The sequence below is a fragment of the Xenopus tropicalis genome, chromosome 7, assembly GCF_000004195.4.
Source record: "Xenopus tropicalis strain Nigerian chromosome 7, UCB_Xtro_10.0, whole genome shotgun sequence".
NCBI lineage: Eukaryota > Metazoa > Chordata > Amphibia > Anura > Pipidae > Xenopus > Xenopus tropicalis.
Genome location: NC_030683.2, coordinates 35,023,224 through 35,049,527, shown reverse-complemented (window position 1 = coordinate 35,049,527; position 26,304 = coordinate 35,023,224). Strand labels below are relative to the sequence as shown.

The 26,304-nt window shown below is 36.8% G+C and overlaps 1 protein-coding gene across 1 annotated transcript in view; it reads left to right on the top strand.

The window, feature by feature from the left end:
- Positions 1-26,304, top strand: part of hpse2 (heparanase 2 (inactive)) — a 142,254-nt gene that overhangs the window by 71,667 nt on the left and 44,283 nt on the right. The window contains exons 4-6 of the mRNA XM_018095632.2: positions 5,219-5,392; positions 6,783-6,954; positions 18,316-18,363. Coding sequence (XP_017951121.2) covers positions 5,219-5,392; positions 6,783-6,954; positions 18,316-18,363 — 394 coding nt within the window. The remainder of the gene's footprint in view (positions 1-5,218; positions 5,393-6,782; positions 6,955-18,315; positions 18,364-26,304) is intronic.

Here is a 26,304-nt window from a genome sequence, read left to right as displayed (position 1 = left end):
ATTGTTTTTTTAGGGATTAATAAAACTGGGGCTCCTTTTATTACTTTCAGCTCATTCTGACACATCATTGCAGTATCACTAGATACTGTGGAAATGGATGAACGTGACAGTAAAGCATATAGGATAACTACTGCTTCAGATATACTGAATGTACAGAATGGCTGTGCATTGAATCTTAAGTTGCTTGCCAAGGTTTTTCTGCCAGACATGAGACTCTCTTATCCCTGCAGACAAATAAACACATTTCTTATTACTTACTATACTTAATAGGAATCAGAAAGTGGTCTGGTTTTTTTTTTTTGTACTTTTTTTGTTAATGATATTTTCATACTGTTTGGACTTTATCTGAATTTATCTGTTTAAATAAAGTTGCAGTACAGAAAACAATTTATAGTGATTAACACATAGATGGCTAGAAAATAGAAAAAAAGAAAGAAAACAAATACATTTAAATATTACAGTGTGTATATGTGGGAGGGGGGCTTAGACTAAAACTAAGGGCAATCATAGACACTTTTATACGTCTGTATAGGTTTACTTCTGTATAGGGTGTATGAATGATGTCAGTCTTCCTTCTTGGAGCACCAACATACTGCATTTTTCATTTCTGTCGATCCAGTTATATTACAGGTATGGGGCCTGTTATTGAGAATGCTCTGGACTTTTTCCAGATAAGGGATCTTTCCGTAATTTGGATCTCCATAACTTGTGTGTTAAAAAAATTTAAATATTTTTTAAAAAAACCCAATAGGCTTGTTTTGCCTTCAATAAGGATTAATTATATATTAGTTGGGATCAAGTACAGGATCCCTTATCCAGAAACCCATTATCCAGAAAGTTCCGAATTACGGAAAGGCCATCTGCCATAGACTCCATTATAAGCAAATAATTCTAATTTTATAAAATGATTTCCATTTTCTCTGTAATAATAAAACCAAACCTTGTACTTGATCCCAACTAAGATATAATTACCCCTTAACCAAACCTTGTACTTGATCCCAACTAAGATATAATTACCCCTTATTGGGGGCAAAACCTATTGGGTTTATTCAATATTTAAATTATTTTTAGCAGACTTAAGTTATGAAGATCCAAAGTACGGAAAGACCCATTATCCGTAAAACCCCAGGTCCCGAGCTTTTTGGATAACAGGTCCCATACCTGTACAAGGTGCTGTTTTTTTATTACAGAGAAAAAGGAAATCATTTTTAAAAATTAGAATTATTTGCATATAATGGTGTCTTTGGGAGATGGCCTTTCTGTAATTCTGGATAATAGGTTTCCGGATAAGGGATCCCATACCTGTATTAGCAATGACAGCCTTGCTAGTAACAAATAGTGGCATATTTACTAAAGCACAAACTTGACACGGGGACTCCTCAATTGACCCTGACCAAACTTTTATTTTAAATTGTGCCTATGCCACTGTGAATATAATGTGCTGAGATTTTTCTGCTGTAAATACAAATGTATTTTCCCCATACAGCTGTATTGGGAAAGTTTGTTGGAAAAATGTACACCATAAAAAAAGATATATATGTGGGAAATAAGCATGTAGTATATGATGTTGTTAATGAGCAGGCCCAGACTGGCAATCTGTGGATTCTGGCAAATGCCAGAGGAGCTGCTGTAAGATGCCATAGACAGTTAATATTTATTAGGCTGGTGGGGACTGTTTGGACTTCTGTTTACTAGAAATGCCAGGGCCTATATTGAAACCCAGTCTGAGCTTGTTAATTAGATGCAAAACTGTCTCTTCAATCTTTATAACGGGAATTCACCAGCATGATTCCTCTTGGCAGACATTTATTCTTGCACACATCTGGGCATTTGGGAAAAATGCCTCCATAACCTGAATACAATAAGTATTCAACAAGTCACGTGCACTTCATCCTAATTTGCCCTTAAAGAACCTGTACACATTTGGCCTTAAATCCCCTGAATCGTCCTGTAACCTAGACACACTAGTGAGGAAGGAGAGGGCCACCAATGCTGTCTCTGAGGTAGAGACATATGCAGGATAAAGACTGTCCTAGAGGCAGGTACAGTGGCTAAAGCAGCAGGTCTATTATGACCTGAATCTGACACCCACCTAAAGTCACGCCAGCACCCCCTTAGTGTCCTAAATCCACCCTAACTGTAGCTATACCCACCCATGTATCAGACATGTACTGTATATTTGTATTGTTACCATATTGATACTATTTTCTGCGTGATCAGTATTATACCATCTATCTATATATATCTATATATATATATATATATATATCTCTATATATATCTAAATCTATCTATATATATATCTATATCTATCTATATATATCTATATATATCTATATATATATATATATATAGAAACAACAAGAGATCCTCTGCACTCACCCATTATCAATATATATAGGACATTAAGACATTCTGTGCATTAAGCTACTAAGAAATGCCCTCCCCTTTAAGCAAAATAGGGATTGTTTGTCCATATATTGCAATATACTTCAAGCTGGCCAACTGCGTCAAAGTCATCCCTTCTGGCCAGTCCTACACTGACTTATGCGATTCATTAAGAATTCTACTGCTTCAATATACGTTTAGCAAAGGGACTAAGTTTTACCTGCAACTTACTTGCTTTCAAGGTTAAAACCCCCATATGGTTGCCCTTTTATTGGCTCCACTGGGATCACCTGACTGCAGCTGGGAAGGGTGGGAGCTACAACATGGAGCTGGCCACTGCTCCTGTATAAACTATAGCAAAAAAAGGGAAAGTTGTGCTCAACCACTAAATTTGAAACCATTAGGCGGGGGTGCAATGAGGTTGTGACCACAAAATACATAGAAACAACAAGAGATCCTCTGCACTCACCCATTATAAATATATATAGGGCATTAAGACATTCTGTGCATTAAGCTACTAAGAAATGCCCTCCCCTTACATTGCAATATACTTCAAGCTGGCCAACTGCGTCAAAGTCATCCCTACTGGCCAGTCCTACACTCACTTATGCGATTCATTAAGAATTCTACTGCTTCAATATACGTTTAGCAAAGGGACTAAGTTTTACCTGCAACTTACTTGCTTTCAACCACTAAATTTTAAACCATTAGGCGGGGGTGCAATGAGGTTGTGACCACAAAATACATAGAAACAACAAGAAACAACATATATATATATATATATATTACTGACATTGCCTTTTTAACACAGGCCTCTGAAATGGTCAGTATCACCATGCAATTAAAATGTGCTTTTATACAAAAGGGTTTACAAGTGCACTTTATTTTAAATTATGTATGGAAAACAAATATGTATTCTGTGGCAAACATGCAGAGAGAGAGAGAGAAGATTCTTTGTACAATGCAAACTTTGCACTCACAAAAAAAGAAACAGTGAGTAAAATGGTAAAGGAATAATTTCTCACTCAGTAGTACCTTATCCCGACCATTACATAAAGACATTACAGCAGTTAAAGCGAGTAGAAAATAATTTTGAGAAACTATGAGACAAATTAACATTCCCCCTCTTTGTTGTGCATACCTTACATCAGTGCTTGTTCTGAGCTTGACAGCCATGGTCTAGACCCATTTATGGCAGCCAAACATTAAAAGCATTTCTCTGAAGTCCAGCCCTTCGCTTCCTCTAAAGTGGCCATACATTCAATGAGTGATGATTTTTTTCAGCATTATATATACACTATTTATGTATGCTTATAATCTTCTGGAGATGGTGTAAGTGGTGATAAAGGGAGAACTGTGCTTCATCAGCTCTCATTTTGATGTTCGCTTAGTTCTTTAATATATCAGGTGTCAGCAGTCTGGAGGAGATGGAATCCAGATGACAGTCTCACTTCATTTAGGAAAGATAAGGGAGAAGAGACATCATTAAATAATATTTTGTTTTTCATGGTAACATAAAAATGCAAGTGCAGTTACTCTGAATATTGTTGTGGGTCACAGTAAAAAAAAAAAAACCCTAGTCAGATTCTGAGAAATAATTTTGTAACACAAAATATCTACAGTACATTATTATTATTGTAAATATTTTTAGCATATAGTTTTATTGTTTCCTTATTTATAGTTCATATTTTTTTATTAGCATTCTTTATTAAAACGTACCCTAATGATCAGAATGATTGTTATTTATATTGTAAAAGGACACATGTTCTTGAGACCATTAGTCCACTTGTCTGACTGTATTTTGCTCATTTCTATTCCATATACAGGTATGCACATTACTTTATTACATTATTATTGTGTTCCAGATAAATCTTCTGTCCAGCTATTTGCATGCATTAGGATTAATATCCACTATTCCACATGGGTATGGGCAGATTATAATAAAATTATGATCATACAAAGCAGTCAAAGGAGGATTTGTGCAAAATGTGGAATACAGAGTGACATATGGTCACATCTGGCCCATTGGCCTCTCTAGTCAAGACCCAAGACTTAAGGCAGTGCATCCTTGTAAGCTAAGCTACTATTTAACAGTTTATCATACCCTATCTTTTCACATGTCATATGCTGCAGATATAGTGACTTGTGCACAAGTAATAATAGTTTGGGGCAGGGTGTAAAGTGCAAAAGAACAGGCCCAAACAACCATGCTGTGCTTATGGGATTTGTAAGAGAGGCCCTTTCACCTTTTTGGCAAATAATGTTGACTCTTCCAACCTCAGAATTCGTTCAATATGTAGAATATAGGATATTCTCCTCCTCCATTTTTTTTTAGCTGGCAGTGAGGTTCTCAGGCGTGACTCCGTCATTTGTTTTAAATCTGTCACAGCCAAGGTGAAAACGTGAGCATGATCAGTTTTTAGACCAAAATCTTCTTTTGGCCCATGGTGACGGGTGCAAACAAATGATCAGTTTGAAGTGTGAGACATGAGCCTGAGATCTGAATAACATGAATAAGACCTGTAGCTACAGTGTATTTATACATAGATGACATAATTCACCTCTTTTATAACATACTGACTCTAAGAATGAATAAAATATTTCTCTGGAACTGGAGGCAAATGCCCGCCCTTCTAAAAATGCTAAATATAATATAAAATCTTCACACTGAACTTTATATATCAAGTGGTACGGCCATAAAAATCAACAGAAGCTAATGTACAGTGGAATTTATGTTTTTTATTTTCTTATCATGTATGATAAGGTTGACAAGGTTGGTTTTTTTCCGTAAAATGCTAGCATCCATTATAAGCTTTTTCTCTTCTCCCAGCCAGGTCTCTTGACAAACTCTATAACTTTGTTGACTGTTCTGGACTCCATCTCATATTTGGACTTAATGCTCTTCGGCGAAACTCTGATAACTCTTGGAACAGTTCCAGCGTTCTCAGTTTACTGAAATACAGTGCCAGCAAAAAGTACAACATTTCATGGGAGCTAGGAAATGGTGAGTAAGAGAGACGTTGTGGAGTTGTTTATGGGGAAGGGCAAAAGAGAGTAGAAATCTCTGCACTTCCAATGTGGTTTCACGGTATCGAGGTAGGAAAACTATGGGCGCAGGCCATAAACACGCAGTGCTCCTCCGCTGTTATAGCCAACCTGTCTCTGAGACAGTCTGAGAACCTTGTGGAAGACATACAAAGAGATCTGTTGCATCTGTCTTAGTAGCAGCAACTGCACAAATTGAATAGAAGAAAAAAAATGTGTATTTGTGGAACAAGTCAAAGGAACCACCTTTTACTGACAAAAAACAATTGCTCCATAAGGCTATAATGTTTTTGTTTGTGTTACCTTTTATTATTTATCTTTAAATTCTGTCCCCCTACTATTCATATTCTAGTTTCTCATTCAAATCACTGCCTGGTTGCTATGGCGATTTAGACCCTGGCAACCAGACAGTGTCTAAAATTCCAAACTGGAGAACTGCTGAACAAATAGCTAAATAATTCAGTAACCACAAATAATAAAAAAGGAAGACCAATTGCAAATTGTCTCAAAATTGCACTTGCTACATCATACTTAAAGATGAATGGTGAGGTGAACAAACTCTTTAAGAGAAACAGTTCAGAATTTCTAATTGATTTGTTTTAGAAAGTTTATTTCCACAATATATTTATTTCTATTAAATATTTGTTTTCATTTAACTACAATTCAAAACTGATATTTACTTCCTCATAATGCACTTATTTGTTTCTTATACTGCTGTAATAAAAAATGTTTTCTATTTATAACTCACCATATAATGATAATATAGCCAAAGGTCTTGTGACTTGTGTTCATAACATAAATGTCTTAGTGAAAAGCTTAACAATGTAAAAGGATCAGTTGCTTCTTTGAAGCTTCACCTTCCAATTTGGCAGGTTATTTTACTTTACACCCACTGGGCAGGATAGGTTATAGAGCAAAATACATTTAAATCTGATCATTTTCTCTTACATGAAAGGGATATGATGCTTCTAAACCAGGAAAAATAAGCATTTATGTTTTGCCGCTGATAAGCTACACCTGTTCTTCAGAATATTTTCTTCCCTTCTGAAGACGTATAGTTTACTTTCACCTCTATAGTTTATTTTCACAAATGTAGGGTACCTGACCTCCTGAGAAAAAAAATTAAAAAAAAAGTTTAAGAAGGTTAGAGGCTTGGTGCATGAAACTATGTGAGAGAACACATAGTTGAAATATATTATAATAGTCTCTGTTTATCCCCTGTGTAAGAGGGTTGATGGGTTTAAATTTACAGTCCAAGGTTTGTAAAGCTTAATGAGACATTTATTATTTTATTTTCAAGTGAGTTAATTCCACTAATAAATGAATTGCTATACCTTATTTTTTCACAGAACCCAACAACTACCGGTCATTAAATAGCCGTGGTGTTAATGGTAGTCAGTTAGGAAAGGATTACGTTCATCTGAAGACCTTGCTGCAGTCTATTCGCACCTATTCCAGATCTCATTTGTATGGGCCTAATATTGGACGCCCTAAGAAAAATGTCATAGCCCTTCTAGATGGGTACGTAGTACTGCTATTTATGATCTTGCAATTAAATCACAGAAACAAACATGAAAATAGCATGAATGGTGTACTAGTTGTGGATGTGCTGGGAGCCTGGAGCGTAAGTCTCCTATATCAAGTTTTGAGCCCTAAGGTGACCAACACCTTAGAAAAGTCACTAAGTAGGAACCTGTAAACAAGATAAAGGCAGTGGAAGAGCAGCTTTCACTTCATTGAGGGGAAGTAGTGTGGAGTTAAAACTTCTTCATTTAAAGGCTTTCACTGAAGGGAATCTATTTCACTAAGGTGTCTTTCTACTGATGAGAATATTCCTTCACACCCAAACTGTCTCCTAAAAGTAGTGGTACCATATGTACTTGCTTAACATTTGCTATTTGCCTCACCATTGTTCAACTCAAGAAATGCTTTATTCTAGTAACTCTGTACATTTGTGTTATTAAGAACCACTGGTGCCTAATAGATAGTATATATGTTGAGAATTACTATTTAGCAACATTAAACCTTTTCTTCAACACCTTGGAAGGGCCCAACTACTGGTCAGCAGCTGTGGCAAATGAAGGGAGTTCATTGGACCCACCCCCCCTTCCACCTATTACAAAAATTATTATTAATAAGAAAGGCTTAGAGACTATTTGAAGTAGTTCATACTTCTGGCAGAACTCAAGTAAAAATGATGAAAAAAACTTAAGAACGAAAGATAAAAGAAGACAAATAAGCATATTTATTATTAGCTACAGTTTAGAGCCTAGTATAGTCTTCCTGCTTTAATGTATTTAGCGTACAATAACCATACCATGTTTTTTTTAAAGAATCATCCTCAAGATTTATAATTGTTAGTATTTGTCATGCATAACATACAAAATACTCATGTATGAAATATTATAACTGCAGCAGTTGAAACAAAAATCAAGGACTTCTTTAAAGTTAACTACACCATAAATTATTGATGCGTTGAATGGGTTTTAAACAAATGCAACATTCTGAGCACAAAAGGCTGTTCTAAAATAAATGGGATCTGCCTGCAAGATCAGATTCTTGGAATCAGTATGAGAAGCCAGCACTGTCAAGCCTCTGGTTCATCATGGCAATCATACTAGCCGAGCCAAAGTGATACTAATTAGCAAAAGCTGCTTTCTTAAAACAGATGTTGCCTCGCTCTCCACATTTCTCCATTCCTGTACTATGACACAGAGTCCAATGAAAAACATTTGAAATCTAATTATACATGAAGCATAAACAAATAACAGTGCACAGAGATATAGTGGGGAACTAGTGAGACACACATATATATTTATGGTATATTTTAAGAACAGCAATGGAGGTTGTGCATATATTTACCATACAGAAATCAATATTATTTAATAGTAATACTGTACAATCAATAAAAGGAATGAGCACCCAGACCCCAATAATGGAGAGACACTATCTTGGACAAAGTGGTTTTACCACTTTGATGCTCCCAGGGAGGGCCTTGAGACTGTGGAACCTAATGTTATTTTAAGGATTAGAGCCATAGATAATGTTATATAGATACAGTCAGAGTAGGGTCTAGGTACTAACAAAGTGTAGAAAAAAAATAACTAAATAGTTTGATGTGACCAGCTGTGAAAAGTTTGGGGACACTAGCATTAACCATGTGAGAATGGCAGCAGTTAAAATTTCCCCACTGAAATCAATTAAAGAAATGTAATTGGCTGTTCGTGTCTCTGCCCACTAATACTAACCCTGAATATGTAGTGAGCCAGGGACTAACTGTGCAATGTTTGGGAACCCTGAAAACCCTGAGAAAGGCAACATTTTAAACCAAAAAAATAGGTGAAGTCTGATTGGCTGTTGGTGGGTCCTCCCAATTTTTAAAATCTAAAAATGCAGTCCCCTAGTGACCCTGGTGTTAATATTGTGAGAATGGCAGCTGGTTGAATTTCCCCATTGAAAGCCAATAGGTACACTCTGATTGGCTGTTTGTGGCTCCGCCCACTTTTTTCTAAACTTGAACCGCAGTTACCTGGTACCCAACCCTGCAAAGTTTGGGGACCCTGGTGTTATTACTGTGAAAATGGCAGCAGGTTGGATTTCCCTCATTGAAAGTCAATAGGTAAAATCTGATTGGCTGTTCACAGTTCAGCCCACTTTTGGGCATCCAACAATCATCATATTTTCATTCAGGCTGAGCCCATGACTATGTGATTAAAAGTTGGGGAGTTGTAAGATTGGCAGCAGTTTCAATTTCAATGGGTGAAATTTGATTGGCTGTTGTTGGCCCCTCCCACTTTGGGTCATCCAACAAATGTTGCTGTTTCATTTGGGGTGACCCCATGATTATGTTATTCAAGTTTGGGGGGTGTAGCTTCAAAGCTGTAAGTGTGGCAGCAGTTTGAAAATCTTTCCTGTCAAAGTCAATGGGAAAATTGGGGTGTTTGGAGCGGCGCCACAAAAAGACGGGGGGGGGAATCACTTAGAAAAGCACAAGCAACCTGCTCCCCTATAGGGCGAAGAAGTGTGGAGAGTTTTGGTGTTGTACCCCTAAAACTGTAGGAGGAGTAGCGTTTGGAAAATGGGGGGCGCTAAGAAGAAGAAGAATCGAAAGAATAAGTCAAAGAACAGTAGGTTGGGTTTTTCAACTCAACATAATTACTCCTAGTGGGTGTACAGGTATGGGATCCATTATTCGGGAACCCATTATCCTGAAAGCTTGGAATTACAGAAAGTCTGAAAGACTCCATTTAAAAAAAATAATTCAAACACATTTCCCTTTTCTCTGTAATAATAAAACAGTACCTTGTACTTGATCCCAACTAAGATATAATTACCCCTTATTGGGGGCAGAACAATCCTATTGGGTTTATTTTATGTTTTATTAAATGAATTTTAGCAGATTAAAGATATGGAGCTCCAAATTACAGAAAGAGCTCTTATCCAGAAGTCCCGAGCATTCGGGATAACAGGCCCAATACCTATATTATATAAAGATCAAACATTTCTGTATGCACACATCCTACTGTAGTTTTACCTCAGGTAGATTCTCCTTGAAACAAAGCATTATGACATTTTTGCTTGTAAGCAGATGTTTAGATCCTAGTGAAAAAAAACTGTCATTATACCCTTGCTTGTGTTTTCAAATACTGCTTTGACAACACGCTAAGTTGAATAAAGTATTTGCTCCTCAGTTTAGAATAGAAAAATATATATTATTGAAATTTATGGAACTATACATAGGATTTTCCAGCCAAGAAAAGTAACTTAAGGCATAAAAAAAACATTTTTAAAACTAAAACAAAGTATTTATTGGGGCACTTTCTTTTAGATGTGCAAAAATAGGAACTGACAAATGCTACCAGTCATATTAACATAAACCATGTTAGACAAACAGGACTGGGGAGTTCACTTGCTTCCGCCAGCAATTGCAAAGCAAATCATTCTACGTTATAGTTAATGTTTTATCAAAACTGTAAAAACATAACATATAGTACATGGAACACAAGATAAATATTCACTTAACTGAATACCATAAAAGGAACCAGAGGAAAATAATTATGTTCAGAGAGAGTTTAAATGGCATGCAATAAAAAAAATACCCCAAGGGCAGTAATTTGCATGGCTACTGCATCTTGCTGCATCCCACTGGTGCTGCTGTGATCACAAAATCCATGCTTAGTCCCTTATACTTTTCACTGGACACAAACTGGATACTTTTCTTATACATATATATATATATATATATATACTGTATATTATATATATATATATATATATATATATATACATACAAGAATAAAGCCATGAAACTTTACCCTGAATACTATATTCCCATCCAGAATAAATTACATGACATGGTATCTTAAGAACCATAGTCCCACATCTTGCAAAGATTACATTTGGTAAAACCATATCCCATTGCTTGTTTCCCTAGGCCATGATTTGAATCATGTAATATCTCAACATGTGTATCGGGTACTGGTTATTAAAGACTTTGCCTGAGCATTCCTCGATAGCAGAAATTGACTGCAGGGAGAGAATACAGTACATGAAAGGACACTTTTAACTGTTAATGTTTTGAATGTATAATGTATATTTTAAATATCATAGCTTATGGTTTATTAAGACTTTTTCATCATATTCTCCATTTCATATCTAGTGTAATATGCTTTGTAGCTGTGTGGCAATGAAGGGAGTAAAAAGCAGTTTGCTGCATTAAATATGTAAAGTGCTGGTATATTAACAAAGTAATGAAAGTGATAATGACACTGTAAAAATCAACACCCAAAGCATTTCTCCCTCACCCTGGAATGAGGGAGGCATAATGCTGTGACTCCTTATATGTGTACCCATTTTACAAGGCTCATTGTTCTGCTCCCAACCCAGCATGATGGAGGATCACGTAGCCCCAGGAAATTAAGGCTATGGCAGATGGAGCCCTGATCCTAGTGATTTCTATCTTATAGAAAAATGTCAGCATCTTTTTTAAGACACCAGTGAGCGCATTCATTCTATTTGACCCCTGGTTATTTTGCTTAGATACGAAGAGTTTGCCCATAACAGTTTAAGATGTCCAAACTATATACTGTATATATATATATATATATATATATATATATATATATATATATATATATATATATATATATAAATACATATGGGGCATGCATGATAACATTCACATGCATTATAATACTTTCTTAATCTACAGTACATTGCTTAAGCAAATACTGTTCCAAGGATGTTACGATGACAGGATTAGTGAGTGACATACAAAACATTCTTATATTATCTGACAAACGAGAAATTTGCAATCCTCTCCAGAGTGGGGGTTTATAAGAGCAATTTTATAATGCTGTATTATCAAAGCTGTATGCAATATCTGCATTTAGCCCAGACTGTCATAATGCACTCTCTGTTGATTCTTTCAGATAATTGGTTTTGCTGGAGCTTCAAATATAGGAATGCCAGTTTTGCCTCTTACTGCCCATCCAGTTGGCTGACACATTAAATGTTTTGTTTACTTCAAATGTATTTCAATGAGTTTGGTCCCATGCTACTTCCCAGATTGATCTCTTTGGCCGTTTGGCTGTTGCACTTTTCATTTTTGGGGAGTCTCAAAGACCATTCAATATATGTTCACCTTTTCCAAGGTATTTTAGTATAAAGCACTTAATGGTGTGTTGAAGTTCAGGTTCAAGGTATAAAAATCTCAATGAAGAACTAATTTTTTTTAAAGCTATTCCAAGTATTTCATCAACCTTGCCTTTTTGGCTACAGGTACTTGGCACATATACTGAGATATTGTAGAATAGGTTCAGCAGAGCTTTGCTGAGCAGTGTTTCTAAAGGGGCAATATATACATTTATTCAACACAAGCCCATTAAATAGGGTTCACGTAGAAGATTTATTCTGCCTGTTATTTTCATTTTTTAAAGACAGTGTACATACAGCATAAACTATTTTTGCACTATCACTCTCCTCAGGAGAACAAAATATTGTCTCACTCCATAAACTAGGTAAATTCCATTTTTAAAATGAAATCCTCATTGCTTATTATGCCTGAATGCATAGACAGCAAAGAGGGGGTCATTATACAGGTGCTTATATTTTTACTTGTATTAGGAAGGGGAGAGTATGGTTCCACCCTCTTCTGTTCTTCCAACTCTTCAGTCGTGCAGGAGTGAGTTAGTGTAAAAATAGTTTGTAAACAAATCTAGATGCATACATTTCCCATTTCCTAATTACTTGTGTGTTCTCTGCATTGACCGTCTTTCTAAAACTTGCACTTACCCACCATACTCCACTCTATCTTCAGATCCCCTTGGTCCAACAGCCGGTCAAATGTGAAACTGAAGGCGGTAACATGGGATCAACGCGTATGGGGAAAAGGGGATGCCCACGCTCTCTCTTAGAATGTTGACATTGTACAACTGCAGTGGTTCCCAGGTCTACGGGAGTGCATCAAAATAGCTTCAAAATGTAGATCTGTGGTGAACTACAGTAACAAGTAAGTAATCCTATTTTTTGCAGAATCAGGTTACTGTTCATAGGAAGATGTGATATAATCACATTTTATTTGTAATATGCAGTAAAATAATGATATAAAGTTACAAAACTGCATGCCCTTAACAAGTATACTATACAAAGTCTATGTCTAAAATATGTTTCAAGAATATTTTATACACTTCTCAAGTAACTACATTATAGTTTATTTCATAAAACATCTTAATATACAATATTGTATTAGAATAAGGATCTGTTTAGTCTGATGAACAACTATTTAACTTCTCAAACCACCGTGCATGTAATAAAAATGTCTCATAATGGCTTGCTTGCAGGAAATCCCTATGTTAAAATATTCCAGGCTCACTGTACATTTATGATCTCTGCAACCATAGCAATGTATAGTCTAAAGCACTAATGGACAAAGGGAATATAGCTGTATAAAGATAAAAGGTTTTGCTGTAAGAAAGAAAGAAACTTCAGCCTGATTGGTTGTGCACTCATAATATTACCCATATTTGGCCCATTCCATGGGACTTATGGACAGAAGTGGGTTGCCAACAATAGCAATAGACAATAAGCAATACTTAGATTGTCTAGAAATATTTTCATTCATCCAGGCCATGATATACAGTATGTAGTACAGGTATGGGGCCTGTTATCCAGAATGCTTGGGACCTGAGGTTTTGCAGATAAGGGACCTTTTGATAATTTGGTTAACCAAACATTAAGTCGACTAAAAAATTTTTAAACATTAAATAAACACAATACATCATTTTGCCTCTAATAAGGATTAATTCTATTTTAGTTGAGAATTAAATGTGCACAAGGTACAGTTTTATAATTACAGAGAGAAAGTAAGACTGCCAACCTTGTACAGAGGGTTTGTTAGACAAGAGTGCCAACCCAGTAAAAAGTTAACCAGTAAAGCTTAAACTTATAATTTAGTACAATTATTTTTCTCCTTTTTATAATCTTATTATTTTTTAAAGAGGTTTAAATAGTTCTGTGTAGGTTCATGTTACTTGCAAAATCAAATTTTTATAAAAATAAGCATTTTAGAAATGTTTATTATATATTGTGTTATGTATTGTTGGTATTAAAAGGGGTAGGCCGGTCAGCCACATTATAATTGTGTAATAAATAAGTACTTTATAATAATAAAGTACATAGAACCAGTAAAGCCCAGCTTTCTTTGCTCACAGATGGATTCTGTCATTTAACAGAATGGGCAGAGTCTAAGAATATTCTGCAGAGTATAGTTCTCAGTGACACTTAACAGCACTTGACAAGTGCAGAAAGAACGGTAAAAACGATGTAAGCTTTATCAGAAAGGTTTATGTAAATTCAGCCATAAGCACTCACAGAAGCCCTGCATTGAGTTCTCTGTCAAAAGAGACACGTAGCTCTCTCCTCTCCTGCTCCCCCTCCCTCAAGAATGCTAAGAAATCACTCCCCCCCCCCTTAGAATGTGGATCTCAGCCAATCAGCAGGAAGCTTCCTGATAGTCTAACTAACTGAGCATGTTCACTTGGTCTGGGTCTCGGTGCAGGAGCGAGGCATTATGGGAACTTTCTTTACACAGCTCAGCATTATTTCTTCCTGTTTGGCTTCTGATCATCTGAACAGGAGAAATATGGGGAGACTTAAGGGCACTATTGAGAGAACTGAAGGTATGCCCAGGGGCGATTCTGCACATATCGCCGCCTGAGGCGGCTCCTGGATGCCCACCCCGCGCTTACCTTCTGAACGCAGGAGCGGGTCCGGGGGCGGTGAGATCGCTAGTGCAGAGAGCGCAATTGCGCTCTCTGCACTAGAAGAGCCGAATTTCCGGTTTAAAAACCGGAAATTCGGCTCTTAAAGTTACCAGGAGCGGCTTTTTGCCGCCCCTGGTAACTGGGGCGCTTCTGCCGCCTGAGGCGAGTTTCTCAACTCGCCTAATGGCAGAAGCACCCCTGGGTATGCCTGTAGTTTGAGATTAACTCTTTATTAGCCTTTCCTTCTCCTTTAAAGTGGTAGTTCACCTTTAAATTAATGTTTATTATGTTATAGACCAATTCTAAGCAACCTTTCAATTGTTTCTATTTTTTTTATAGTTTGGGGGTCACTGACCCTATCAGTCAAAAACTACTGCTTTGTGAGGCTGCAGTTTTATTGTTATTGCTACTTTTTATAATCTATGTTTCTGTTCAGTTCCTCTTATATTCATATACCAATCTCTCATTCAATCCACTTCCTAGTTGCAAAGGTAATTTGAACCATAGCAACCATATTGCCGCTGAAATGTGCAACTGAAGAGCTGCAGAACAAAAAGTGAAATAATTAAAAACCACAAATAATAAAAAAGGAGAAGGACCACTAGCAAATTGTCTTAGAATATAACTGGTTACAGCATACTAAAAGTTAACTCAAAGGTAAACAACACCTTAAATAGACATAGAACTCATCACAATTCTGACAACAATGGTGGAAACGAAAAATGTGTCTAGTTAATATATAATATCTTTCTAGTTCTAATCTCTAATGTGGATGAAAACCAATATTTCCCCTTTTCTTTAATATGTATATTTGTACTAATTATTTTTACTGTGCGATTTCATAAATAGTCCTCACTGTAGTAACTTTACATTTGCACACAGAGAAGGGGGTTATAACTGTAATGCTGGGTGACTGTATCCTAAAGATGGCACTGAGTATAAAGTTAGAGCAATGGGGGGATTGAAGAATAATGGTTTGTTTGGAAATTATGTTTTGAGCAATTTCAGTACAAAGTTGTACATTAATTTTGTGGTTCCAAAGCTAATGTTGGATTTCATGTCATGTATTCATACATGGTTTGAATTTGGGAACTCTGACATGGTGGTCTGGCTTGACGTCACTGTTCTTCATTGTTGAGACAAACTTTGTGTTGAAAAGTCTCTCAGATTATTCAGATTCCCAAATCCAAGTATGCTTTTAGGCTTGTATATTGCACATATTATTTATATTCAAATGTGTCCAGTTTGTGTGTTTTTACATTTACCATTTATTATTGTTTCATACCCATGTCTGCATGCTTCTAAAATTACAGTATGTTTCCTTTATTGGATTTGCCTTCATGGTTTAAACACCAAAAATGAGCTTTAATTATATTTTTTTTTACCAGAGAAGAATAGAACATATGTAATTTAAACAAAATGTAAAATGAAAAATATAACATAAAGCAATCTGCTTTTCAGCGTTGAGGCCACAAACAGGCTACAAATGATTTTATAGAAGCCTTTCCTAATGCAAAGTAAACAATAAAGTGGCACTCAGGTACTTAGTGTATATGTATTAAAGCAGGGAAATACTTAACACCAGAAAGTCCCTGATGGCTAATTTGAACAAGAATTTTAGATAAGAGACTTAAATTACACATGGCATTCAAGCTACTACAGCTCTAGAGATGGAAAATAAATGCTGTGGTTTAACAAGTAAAGAAAAGTCTCTTTTTGGTAATACCACAGACCTCAAACACACCACAATACAAGAAAACATACAAAACAACCAGTAACCAATATTCTTACTTAGGGGCAGATTTAAGTGTGGAATTAGAGCTCACCACAGTAAAATTCCATTACTCTCTATTCACTTCTATGGGATTTTAGAGGCTTATTTAGCAATGGGTGAAAATTGGGCAAAATTTTTGCTTTGGTGAGCTTTAATTTCACACTGCCCCTTCGACAATTTGATAATTTAGAACTGGAACATATTTACCCCAAACTAAGCATAAGCTTCCCCTATATTCTCTAAAGATGGCAATACACAGACAGATTTCAGCTGCTGATTCGTGTCCTTCAGACCGACTTGGCAGCTTATCAGCCTGTGTATCGGCACCCCCGAGACCCAAGTAGCCCCCTATCGATCTAATAAAAACAACTGTCTATAGCAATATAATGATATATTAGCAAAACATTACAGGTATGGGACCCATTATCCAGAATGCTCGTGACCTGGGGTTTTCCAGATAAGGGGTCTTTCTGTAATTTGGATCTCTGTGAAAAACATTATTTAAACAGTAATTAAATCCGATAGGATTGTTTTGCCTCCAATAAGGATTAATTATATCTTAGTTGAGATCAAGTACAAGGTACTGTTTTATTATTACAGAGAAAAAGGAAACCATTTTTAAAAATGTGAATTATTTGATTAAAATGGAGTCTAATGGAGATGGCCTTTCCGTAATTCAGAACTTTCTGGATAACAGGTCTCCGGATAAGGGGTCCGATACCTGTACTTTATTTGTAATAATGAAGAATTACGTGTCCACAATTCTAACAGTGGCTAAAAACGAATGATAAAAGAAATGTTAAGAGAAAACACAAATGTGTATGTATTGATATTTCATATAAGTCTTTCCAAAAGACATGGAGAGACATTAATATAAGAAACTACATGATAAACAGGCAACAGTTTGTTTTATGTTTTGCTGATACCACAAACATAAACAAAACACTGTAATAATGGCCAAAATTTAATCATTTAGTAAATGAAAACATACTTTGCTATTGTTAAATTTTAGTCTGGTTGAATCTATTAAAAGCTACAGTATGTTGCCAAACTAGCCATATAATTGTACTCATATAGTTATAGATATTGTGTATTCATGTATAAAATTCTTTACCATTCCATGGTGATTATTTTTGTTTTTATTTGGCTTGTGCAGAAGAAAAAACTATTTCCATTTTTTTAAAAGACTGATTATTATTGCTATTAGTCTCTTTAATAACTCCCCTCTTTTTCCCACCAATAATAACATACTGTATTAGATGTGCACCTAATCAGGTACTCTTTAACTGCAGCTCTGTTAATTGTCTAAACAAGAAAAGGGAGCTTTGGCTGTATGTAGTTTGAAAAATAACCCAAGGAACATCCCACATTCATTGGTGGAACTAGATTTTGGAGGTCCTTACTGTAAGGTTACACAACACAATTACCTGTCCATTTCCAATGTACTTTGGAACAGGTTATTTGCCAGTCATAAATGAATACATTTAACCAATAAGCTAGAGTACTGAGGCTGAAGAAAATTCAGTATAGCATTCCATCAGCTTTCATTTACAGACATTCAAACTTTAATGGAATTTTTAGAAATTGATCCAACTGGCCAATTGATTTGCTAAATATCAATTTTTAGCATTGTCTGATCCTCAATAATGATTTAGAAGAAAACGTGCCATATCTAATACTATAGAATTCATTATTTGGGATGATAACCCCCAAATTAGTGGTGGATCGATCTAAATCAGTTGATCAAACAAGGACAATCTGTTCAAGATTGTAAAGGTAAAATGTTTGTTATTTGGATAAATATGAGCTAAATTTTCAATGATCTCTGCTTCTGTTTTATTTCAGTTTCATGAAGATGGCCGGCAATATAGTGGATGCTGTTACATGGCAACAGTAGGTATTCACCATTATGTGATGGCAGTATGGAAATGTTTACATTTGATTTGTAGCTAATCTAATAAACATGGAATACTAACATTCCTGCAAGAAGGTGTCTGAAATATGGCTTCTATTGACAAAGTATCTGTTCAGAATTTTTGTATTCCAAATCTCATATTCAGAGCTTTTTCTACTACATCTCACAAAACACTAGGACAGCACTAGATAGGCAAGGGCAAATATCTTGAATTCTTTAAACCATATATCCGAAGGGCTAAATCATAGATTTCCTTAGTTGTGCATTTACCAAATACTGAATAAACCCTTTGTTCAGTAAAAGGTTACTGCTCCTCTTTGACAAGCAGATTATTACCTATGTATCAACTGCTAAGTTGGGAAAAATCATTATTTAAATCCTTTTCTGGATAGCCATATCTTAAAGATGGAAGGCCATGCTCATAGAGCAGCATTTTATCCACAGGTCCACTTAGCATTTATCTTAATTGTTTGAGACAAGAACTGCAGCTCAAATAATTCTTTCTGATGCTAGGATTATCATAAGGGAAACCTCTGGCGTAGTTAGAGTAGAGTATGCTGCCCACCCCAAAGTTTTTATAGCCAAAACTTTAATACCTAAATATACCCTTTTGAAGTATTACAATGAAAGAAGTATTTTCTGCATTTATTCACATTTTATCAAATAAATGGGACCTTGCCAGCCTAACCCAAGGCAATATTCTAAAGCCATAATTCCATAAGAGGTCGCTACTATGCTCTGCCATTCCTCGCTGAAGACTTGAATGAGTATTAGACTGCCTCCCACCATGAGAGAAGTTCAGCAGCCCTGCTGCCGGTCCTGGATCTGCAGTGTGTCCAAAGACAGGAAATCCAAGCAGGCTGTCACCTAGTACAAGCAGTAGTAGCGTCTGTATCTATCAATCCACCGTGCAGTCACAGGAGAGAACATCCTTTCTCCCTCTGCTAAAATTATGTGTGCAGTACTCTGCACACCGCTGCTGTGACAAATAAAGCTTAAAATATATTATCATATATCCACTGTTTTGATCCAGAGGAAGGCAAAAAACCCAACCTGAAGCTAGTGCCAATTATGCTTCAAAAAAAATTCCTTCCTGACCCCCTTGGTGATCTGAAATATTCCCTGGATCAAGCAATCGTAGTTAAGATGAATTAAATACAATGTTGACTCTCAAGTTTATACCGTATAAAGATACAGAAAGCACAATATAACAATGCATTCAGGAAAACATCCACATTCAGTTATTAATAGATAATATGAGAACAAAAAGAAGAGAAACTCCTGACATTTTGCAAAATATGCAAAAAGGGGGAGGGTGGGTGGGATGTTTCTACCTGCTCAGAAGATACGGAAGTGAGTGCTCCTTTTTCTGACATCACATCTCTCTCATTTTCTCCGCCCCCCAGGCCGGCTTTCTCTTGCCTTAACTTTTTCCTTCTCACCTAATCACAATTGAACCTAGTTCTGCCAATCTCTAAACATAAACCAGTGTAATCTGGCTGCTGGTTATTCAGATCCCTTGTCATGCAGCCCCTGTGCTTATAGCTCCAGGGCTTTCCTTTACTGTATATCTGATGCATTTACAGAATTAACTGGCAATATTTAAATTAGTTTTAATGGCGTATTATTATTTATCGATATTTGTTTCAGAGGAAGCAAATGCATTTCTTGTTGTAATAGCAGACTGGAGATATACAAAGTATATAGTTATCCAGCTCACCCAGATAAATTGTGCTTTTATTCTGGCTACAGTCTGCATCCAACCAGCAGCTGTTTCTCTCACAGCCAGGGTATACTGCTGAAACTCTGCCTTTCTCCCACGGGTCCCAGAAAAACCTGCAGCTGGAACTTTTTGTTTTCAGCTGTGCGGTCTGATTTATAAAATTTATTGTCTAGTTCTTATGCCTTGTGTATTTTTTTCAAGCCCAATATCCATCATTCACCCTATACATTCATGGGGGTTAAGACTGACCTGCAGTGGGATGCATATTAACATTTATTAACAGTTTGAATACCAGATGAAATATAGAATTAATGTTCTCATGAAAAGATTCAACCAATATTAGTAGATTACTCCAGAACAAGTCATTCTAACTTACTCTGATTCTAATCTAATTTATTTAAATTTACTATGTGGAATAAAAACTACAAGAATTGTTATGAAGCTTTTGATCTAAATTAATCATGCATCAAAAATAGCTGCGTCAAATTGGCTGCAGGCGCGTGCATGACAAAAAAGTCACGCAACAAAAGTGTTGCGCTGATTTTTCCCCGTTTCGCAAATTTTCCTGTTGCTCTTCTTTGTTTTTACCCCTCTTCAAACAGGGCAGTAACTATAGGGAGTTTCATACTACAACCAAATCATCACACCATTCAGGTGCCCCGTGGGCACAAAAAGTTCTTTTAACACAGTGCTAAAAGGTAATTTCTCAAGTCCAGATGTGTAGTTATGGGTGGGCGTTGAGCATAGGATTTAGAAAGACTGGGAGAGGCAATAAAGAGACCAGTACAGCTTTTGCAAGATGGAACGTAACTAGACTAGTTATGTTCCATCTTGCAAGAGCAAGACACCAGTCACTCATCTCATTATGAAACTTGTAGAGTTGGAAGGCAATCTGGCACTCATTACAATTTGATTGAGATTTAATTAAAATGAATGTAACTCAACAATACATGTATGCACGTAGACAAGGGCAGCAATGACAAGGTGCAACTGTCCTTTGGGACTGACATTTAGGGTCCATGTTTTAAAGCTTAACTAAAGAAGCTGGACATAAATGTTGTACATTATGTTTTGGGCTTCTGTACCAGCCCAAGGCAACCACAGACCTTTAGCAGAGAAGATCTGTGCCTCCATAGATGCCTCCAGTAGCCCCCCATCTTTCTTTCTGCTGATTCACTGCACATGCTCTGTGCTGCTGTCACTTACTGAGCTTAGGAACTGTCTCACAATTTATTGTAGTTAGTAATTAATACTGATAATTACTACATGGCAGCTCTGAAACCAGTGCTAGCTTCAGAATTTCAAAATTAGCCTTGTTGCATCACTTATATTACAGACCAACTTTAATGCTTGATAATTTGTGATGGCCCCCGAAGCTTCTCAACAGCTGCCCAGAGCGCACTGAGCATGTGCATTGTCACTGACACTCCTAACAAAATTTAAGATGGGAAGCTCCTGCGTCCTGTGACAAGTTTAAAGGCACGGGTCATTGGAGATGTGGAACCTTTAGGCTGGTGCAATACATTCAGTATTTAAAATCTGGTATGTTTAGCCATATTAATTTTTAGGGTTTAGTTCTTCTTTAAAGTGAGCAAATGTTTGTCCTTCTGTCTCAGGCCTGACCTCTGCCACACCCCAACCTTTTTACCCCATCTCATTGACTAACCCCCAAGTGGAGCCCCTTTCACTGCTGCAACTACTCCCAATACCAAGTACCTGCTGTACCCCCACCCCCCCTTTCACCTTTCCTACGTAGGGCGGGCAGGAGCTGCTTGGCGTAAAAGAAACCTACTTCTTTTACCTTTTCACCTTCACAACACCCTCCCACTTGCTTCTTTTTAGCTACAAACTCCATAATCCCCCTCCCTTATTCCTTACCCTGTCATGGCCCATTCATTCCCCAGTTCCTGGTTTATTCCATATGGACCCCCTTGAATATGTACAATAAATGAATTAGCAATAATTAACTCCTAAAATCCCATTTCAGGTCTGATGTATGGAGTACAGCAGTAAATATTATGGTAGTACTGGATGGTTCTTATCAGTCCATTATAAAGTTTTGCAATGTTAGTAAAACCAAAAATATTCCAGCGAAATAAAGTGAAGGTTTGCCATGTTATATTCAAATAAACAAGCACATATATATTAAAAATAGGCAGCCTTTTGCATGTCGAAATATTGTTGCACTTTCAGCCAAAATTACCTTTGCAACTGGGATCATGGATGGAAACATTCATGCTGCATGTATTGCACATGGAACACGTTCTGTAACAGAGCAATAGACATAGAGGGAATTGAAAACAAGCTTTCAGGACAAAGATTCCTATTGAAAGAAACAATGAGTCATAAAACTGAAGCAAACACAAAGAGGATAGGTCTATTTTTGTAAAGTGCATACATGTGAGATTAATCTTGTGCTGGTAAGAATGAGTAGGGGAGAAAAGTGCCATAGCAACACTTAACAACACATGTGGCTTTGGATCTCACTCCTGTCTGTCGATTTATGGTAACACAGACTGGTAAATCTTTGATGGATAGCTTGGTTTCCCATTGAATGTTTGAAACAGAGTCATCATTACAAGTAATTCACCTTTTCATTACATTTCTGAAGCATAAACCATGAGAAATATAATCTGTAAAAACAGAGAACATTGTGATATAAGGCTTATTCCTTGGGGCAGTTTACTGAGGCTACATAATCCAGACACCCCACCTGACAAAATGTTAAACAGATTTATGCTCCTCCCTGAAAACCTCACAGGAGCCCAAGATTATGCCTTGAATTTCTTTATGTCAATTATTTAATTCTAATCAGCCACGGGACTTCAAAAAAACATATAATTTTAATAGCTGGAATATAATGAGCATTTTGCGGTGGTCTGAAAATGTTAAATAGGAAAAGAAATCTGAAAGAAAGGACTGTTATTTTACTTTAGGGATTTTATTTTCCGCTTTGCCTCTGTGGAGGCCAAGTTAGCATTGAAATGTATTGTTCTACATAGATGCAGTCCACAGAAAAGAAAAGTCATAGGTTACTCTTTGAAATAAAAAATGGTGCAGAGCCGAGAGTGTTGAAAGTTTGCTGGCCAATGTTAATCAAATATATATATATATATTGAACTGTTGGCTCTCGTGAACCGTGATATGTCATACATAAATATATAAAAGAACTGATCTCTGCATTGGAAAGGTTTGTAATGCTGATACCATCAGATTCCTTCACACTCAGTTACATAGTTACATAGTTACATAGTTACATAGGGTTGAAAAAAGACCATTGTCCATCAAGTTCAACCCATCCGAGTAAACCCAGCACACAACCTATACTAACCAATCTATACACTCACATACATAAACTATATATATACAACCAGTAATACTAACTGTAGATATTAGTATCACAATAGCCTTGGATATTCTGCTTGTTCAAAAACTCATCCAGGCCCCTCTTATAGGCATTAACAGAATCTGCCATTACCACATCACTAGGAAGGGCATTCCACAGCCTCACTGCCCTCACCGTGAAAAACCACCTACGCTGCTTCAAATGGAAGCTCTGTTCCTCTAATCTAAAGGGGTGACCTCTGGTGCGCTGATTGTTTTTATGGGAAAAAAGAACATCCCCCAACTGCCTATAATCCCCTCTAATGTACTTGTACAGAGTAATCATGTCCCCTCGCAAGCGCCTCTTTTCCAGAGAAAACAACCCCAACCTCGACAGTCTAACCTCATAGTTTAAATCTTCCATCCCCTTTACCAGTTTAGTTGCACGTCTCTGCACTCTCTCCAGCTCATTAATATCCTTCTTAAGGACTGGAGCCCAAAACTGCACTGCATACTCAAGGTGAGGCCTTACCAGGGACCTATAAAGCGGCAAAAATATGTCCTCATCCCTTGAGTCAATGCCCTTTTTTATACAAGACAGCACTTTATTTGCTTTAGTAGCCACAGAATGACACTGCCTGGAATTAGACAACTTGTTATCAACAAAAACCCCTAGATCCTTCTCCATTAAAGATACCCCCAACACACTACCATTCAGTAGATAGTTCGCGTTTATATTATTCCTACCAAAGTGCATAACTTTGCACTTGTCAACATTGAACCTCATTTTCCAGTTTGCTGCCCAGTTTTCCAATTTTGTCAAATCGCTCTGCAAAGCGGCAGCATCCTGCATGGAACTTATAGTTTTGCACAATTTAGTGTCATCAGCAAAAATAGAAACAGTACTCTCTATGCCCACCTCCAGGTCATTAATAAACAAGTTAAAAAGCAAAGGACCAAGGACTGACCCCTGCGGTACTCCACTAACCACACTGGCCCAATTAGAAAATGTTCCATTTACCACCACACTTTGTACTCTATCCTTCAGCCAGTTTTCTATCCAATTACAAATATTATGTTCTAGGCCAATATTCCTCAATTTGATCATTAACCTTCTGTGAGGTACTGTATCAAACGCTTTAGCAAAATCTAAGTAGATTACATCAACTGCCATTCCAGCATCAAGGTTCCTGCTCACCTCCTCATAAAAGGCAACTAAATTAGTCTGGCAAGATCTGTTACGCATAAAACCATGCTGGCACAAACTAATAGTATTGTGAACTGCAATGTATTCAACTATCCTATCCCTTATTACCCCTTCCAGAAGCTTTCCTACTACTGATGTCAGGCCTATAGTTTTCAGGCTGAGAACGAGATCCCTTTTTAAATAACGGCACCACATTAGCAATCCGCCAGTCTCTCAGCACCATGCCAAACCTCAACGAATCCTGAAAAATTATGTGAAGAGGCTTGGCAATCACAGCGCTCAGCTCATTTAATACCCTGGGATGAATCCCATCCAGTCCTGGACCTTTGTTTACCTTTACATGTTCAAGTCTCTTTTGAATTTCCTCCTGAGTGACCCACGCGTCAGTAGCTAAATTACTAGCACTGGGCATATTAAAAGGGAAGCCTTCATTATCTGGCTCCTCAGATGTATAGACAGATGAAAAATAAGAGTTCAAAATTTCTGCTTTTTCCCCGTTCTCATCAACCAACGTACCCCCCCGTGATAATAAAGTTCCCACCCCTTCTTGCTTCATTTTTTTACTATTCACATAATTAAAAAATAATTTTGGATTCTTTTTACTCCTTGCTGCAATATCCCTTTCCATTTCTATTTTAGCTTGCTTGATAGCTTTTTTGCATGCTTTATTTGCTTCCTTGTACCTGATGAAAGTTTCCGCTGTCCCAGCTAACTTGATCAGGATCAGGAACAAAGCACTGTAGAGTATGTTTATGGAGAATAGAGAAAATGTATGAATTTTATCTGTACTCACATTTTTGCAAAATAGGGGAGCTCTGTTTTTTTAAATGTGGATTGCAAAAATATGTATTTTGTCTTTAAATCTTTAAAACTCTTAACAAAAAATGTCAAACAGAACTCATTGTTTTGGGTTTTTTACAAAGTAGGAAAACAAAATTTTGCTAGTAACTTATAAAAATAGTGTCTAATAAAAATGTATTGAATATTGTATATGATTTAATATGTTTATGCATTCCTCTGTTGTCCAAGTGTCTTTGATTTTAGAATAGATGTTGTAGTTCTCTATTTTTTAATGATTGATTATTTAAAATTATTAGTAATCATCAGACCATATTATAGATAGGAGGCCAAATAGTGTTCGTTATTTAATGTTTTAGAAGCCACATTTCTATTGTGCATTCTTTTTACTTTCCGATGTGTTGTAGGCTTAAGTAATTAGGACAGTGGCAAAATAAATAAATCATTAGTTTTACTTTCAAATGTTTCATTGCATTATTTGCATTTCTTTTAAATCTTCTCACAGTTGAACTACTAATAAACTGTAACTATATATATATATACTGTATATATTTGTAAATATGCCTTTTACTTATACCTATTATTAAAATGTATCCCTCAGCCCAGGCCCGGATTTGTGGAGAGGCCACAAAGGCCCGGGCCTAGGGCGGCAAAAGTTTATGGGCGGCATGCCGCCCCGCCGCAATAAAATTTTTAAATTTTGCTCCTATACGCAGCAATGGGGACCTCTCCCCACTGCTCCGTATGGGAGATGAAATGGATGCGCATGCGCAGCTGACGCGGAGGGAGGGTTCGCGCAGGGAGGGTTCGCTGTGTGGGGGGGGCGGGGTTGGCGATTCACGCATGCGCACAGGGGGAGGCCAGAGG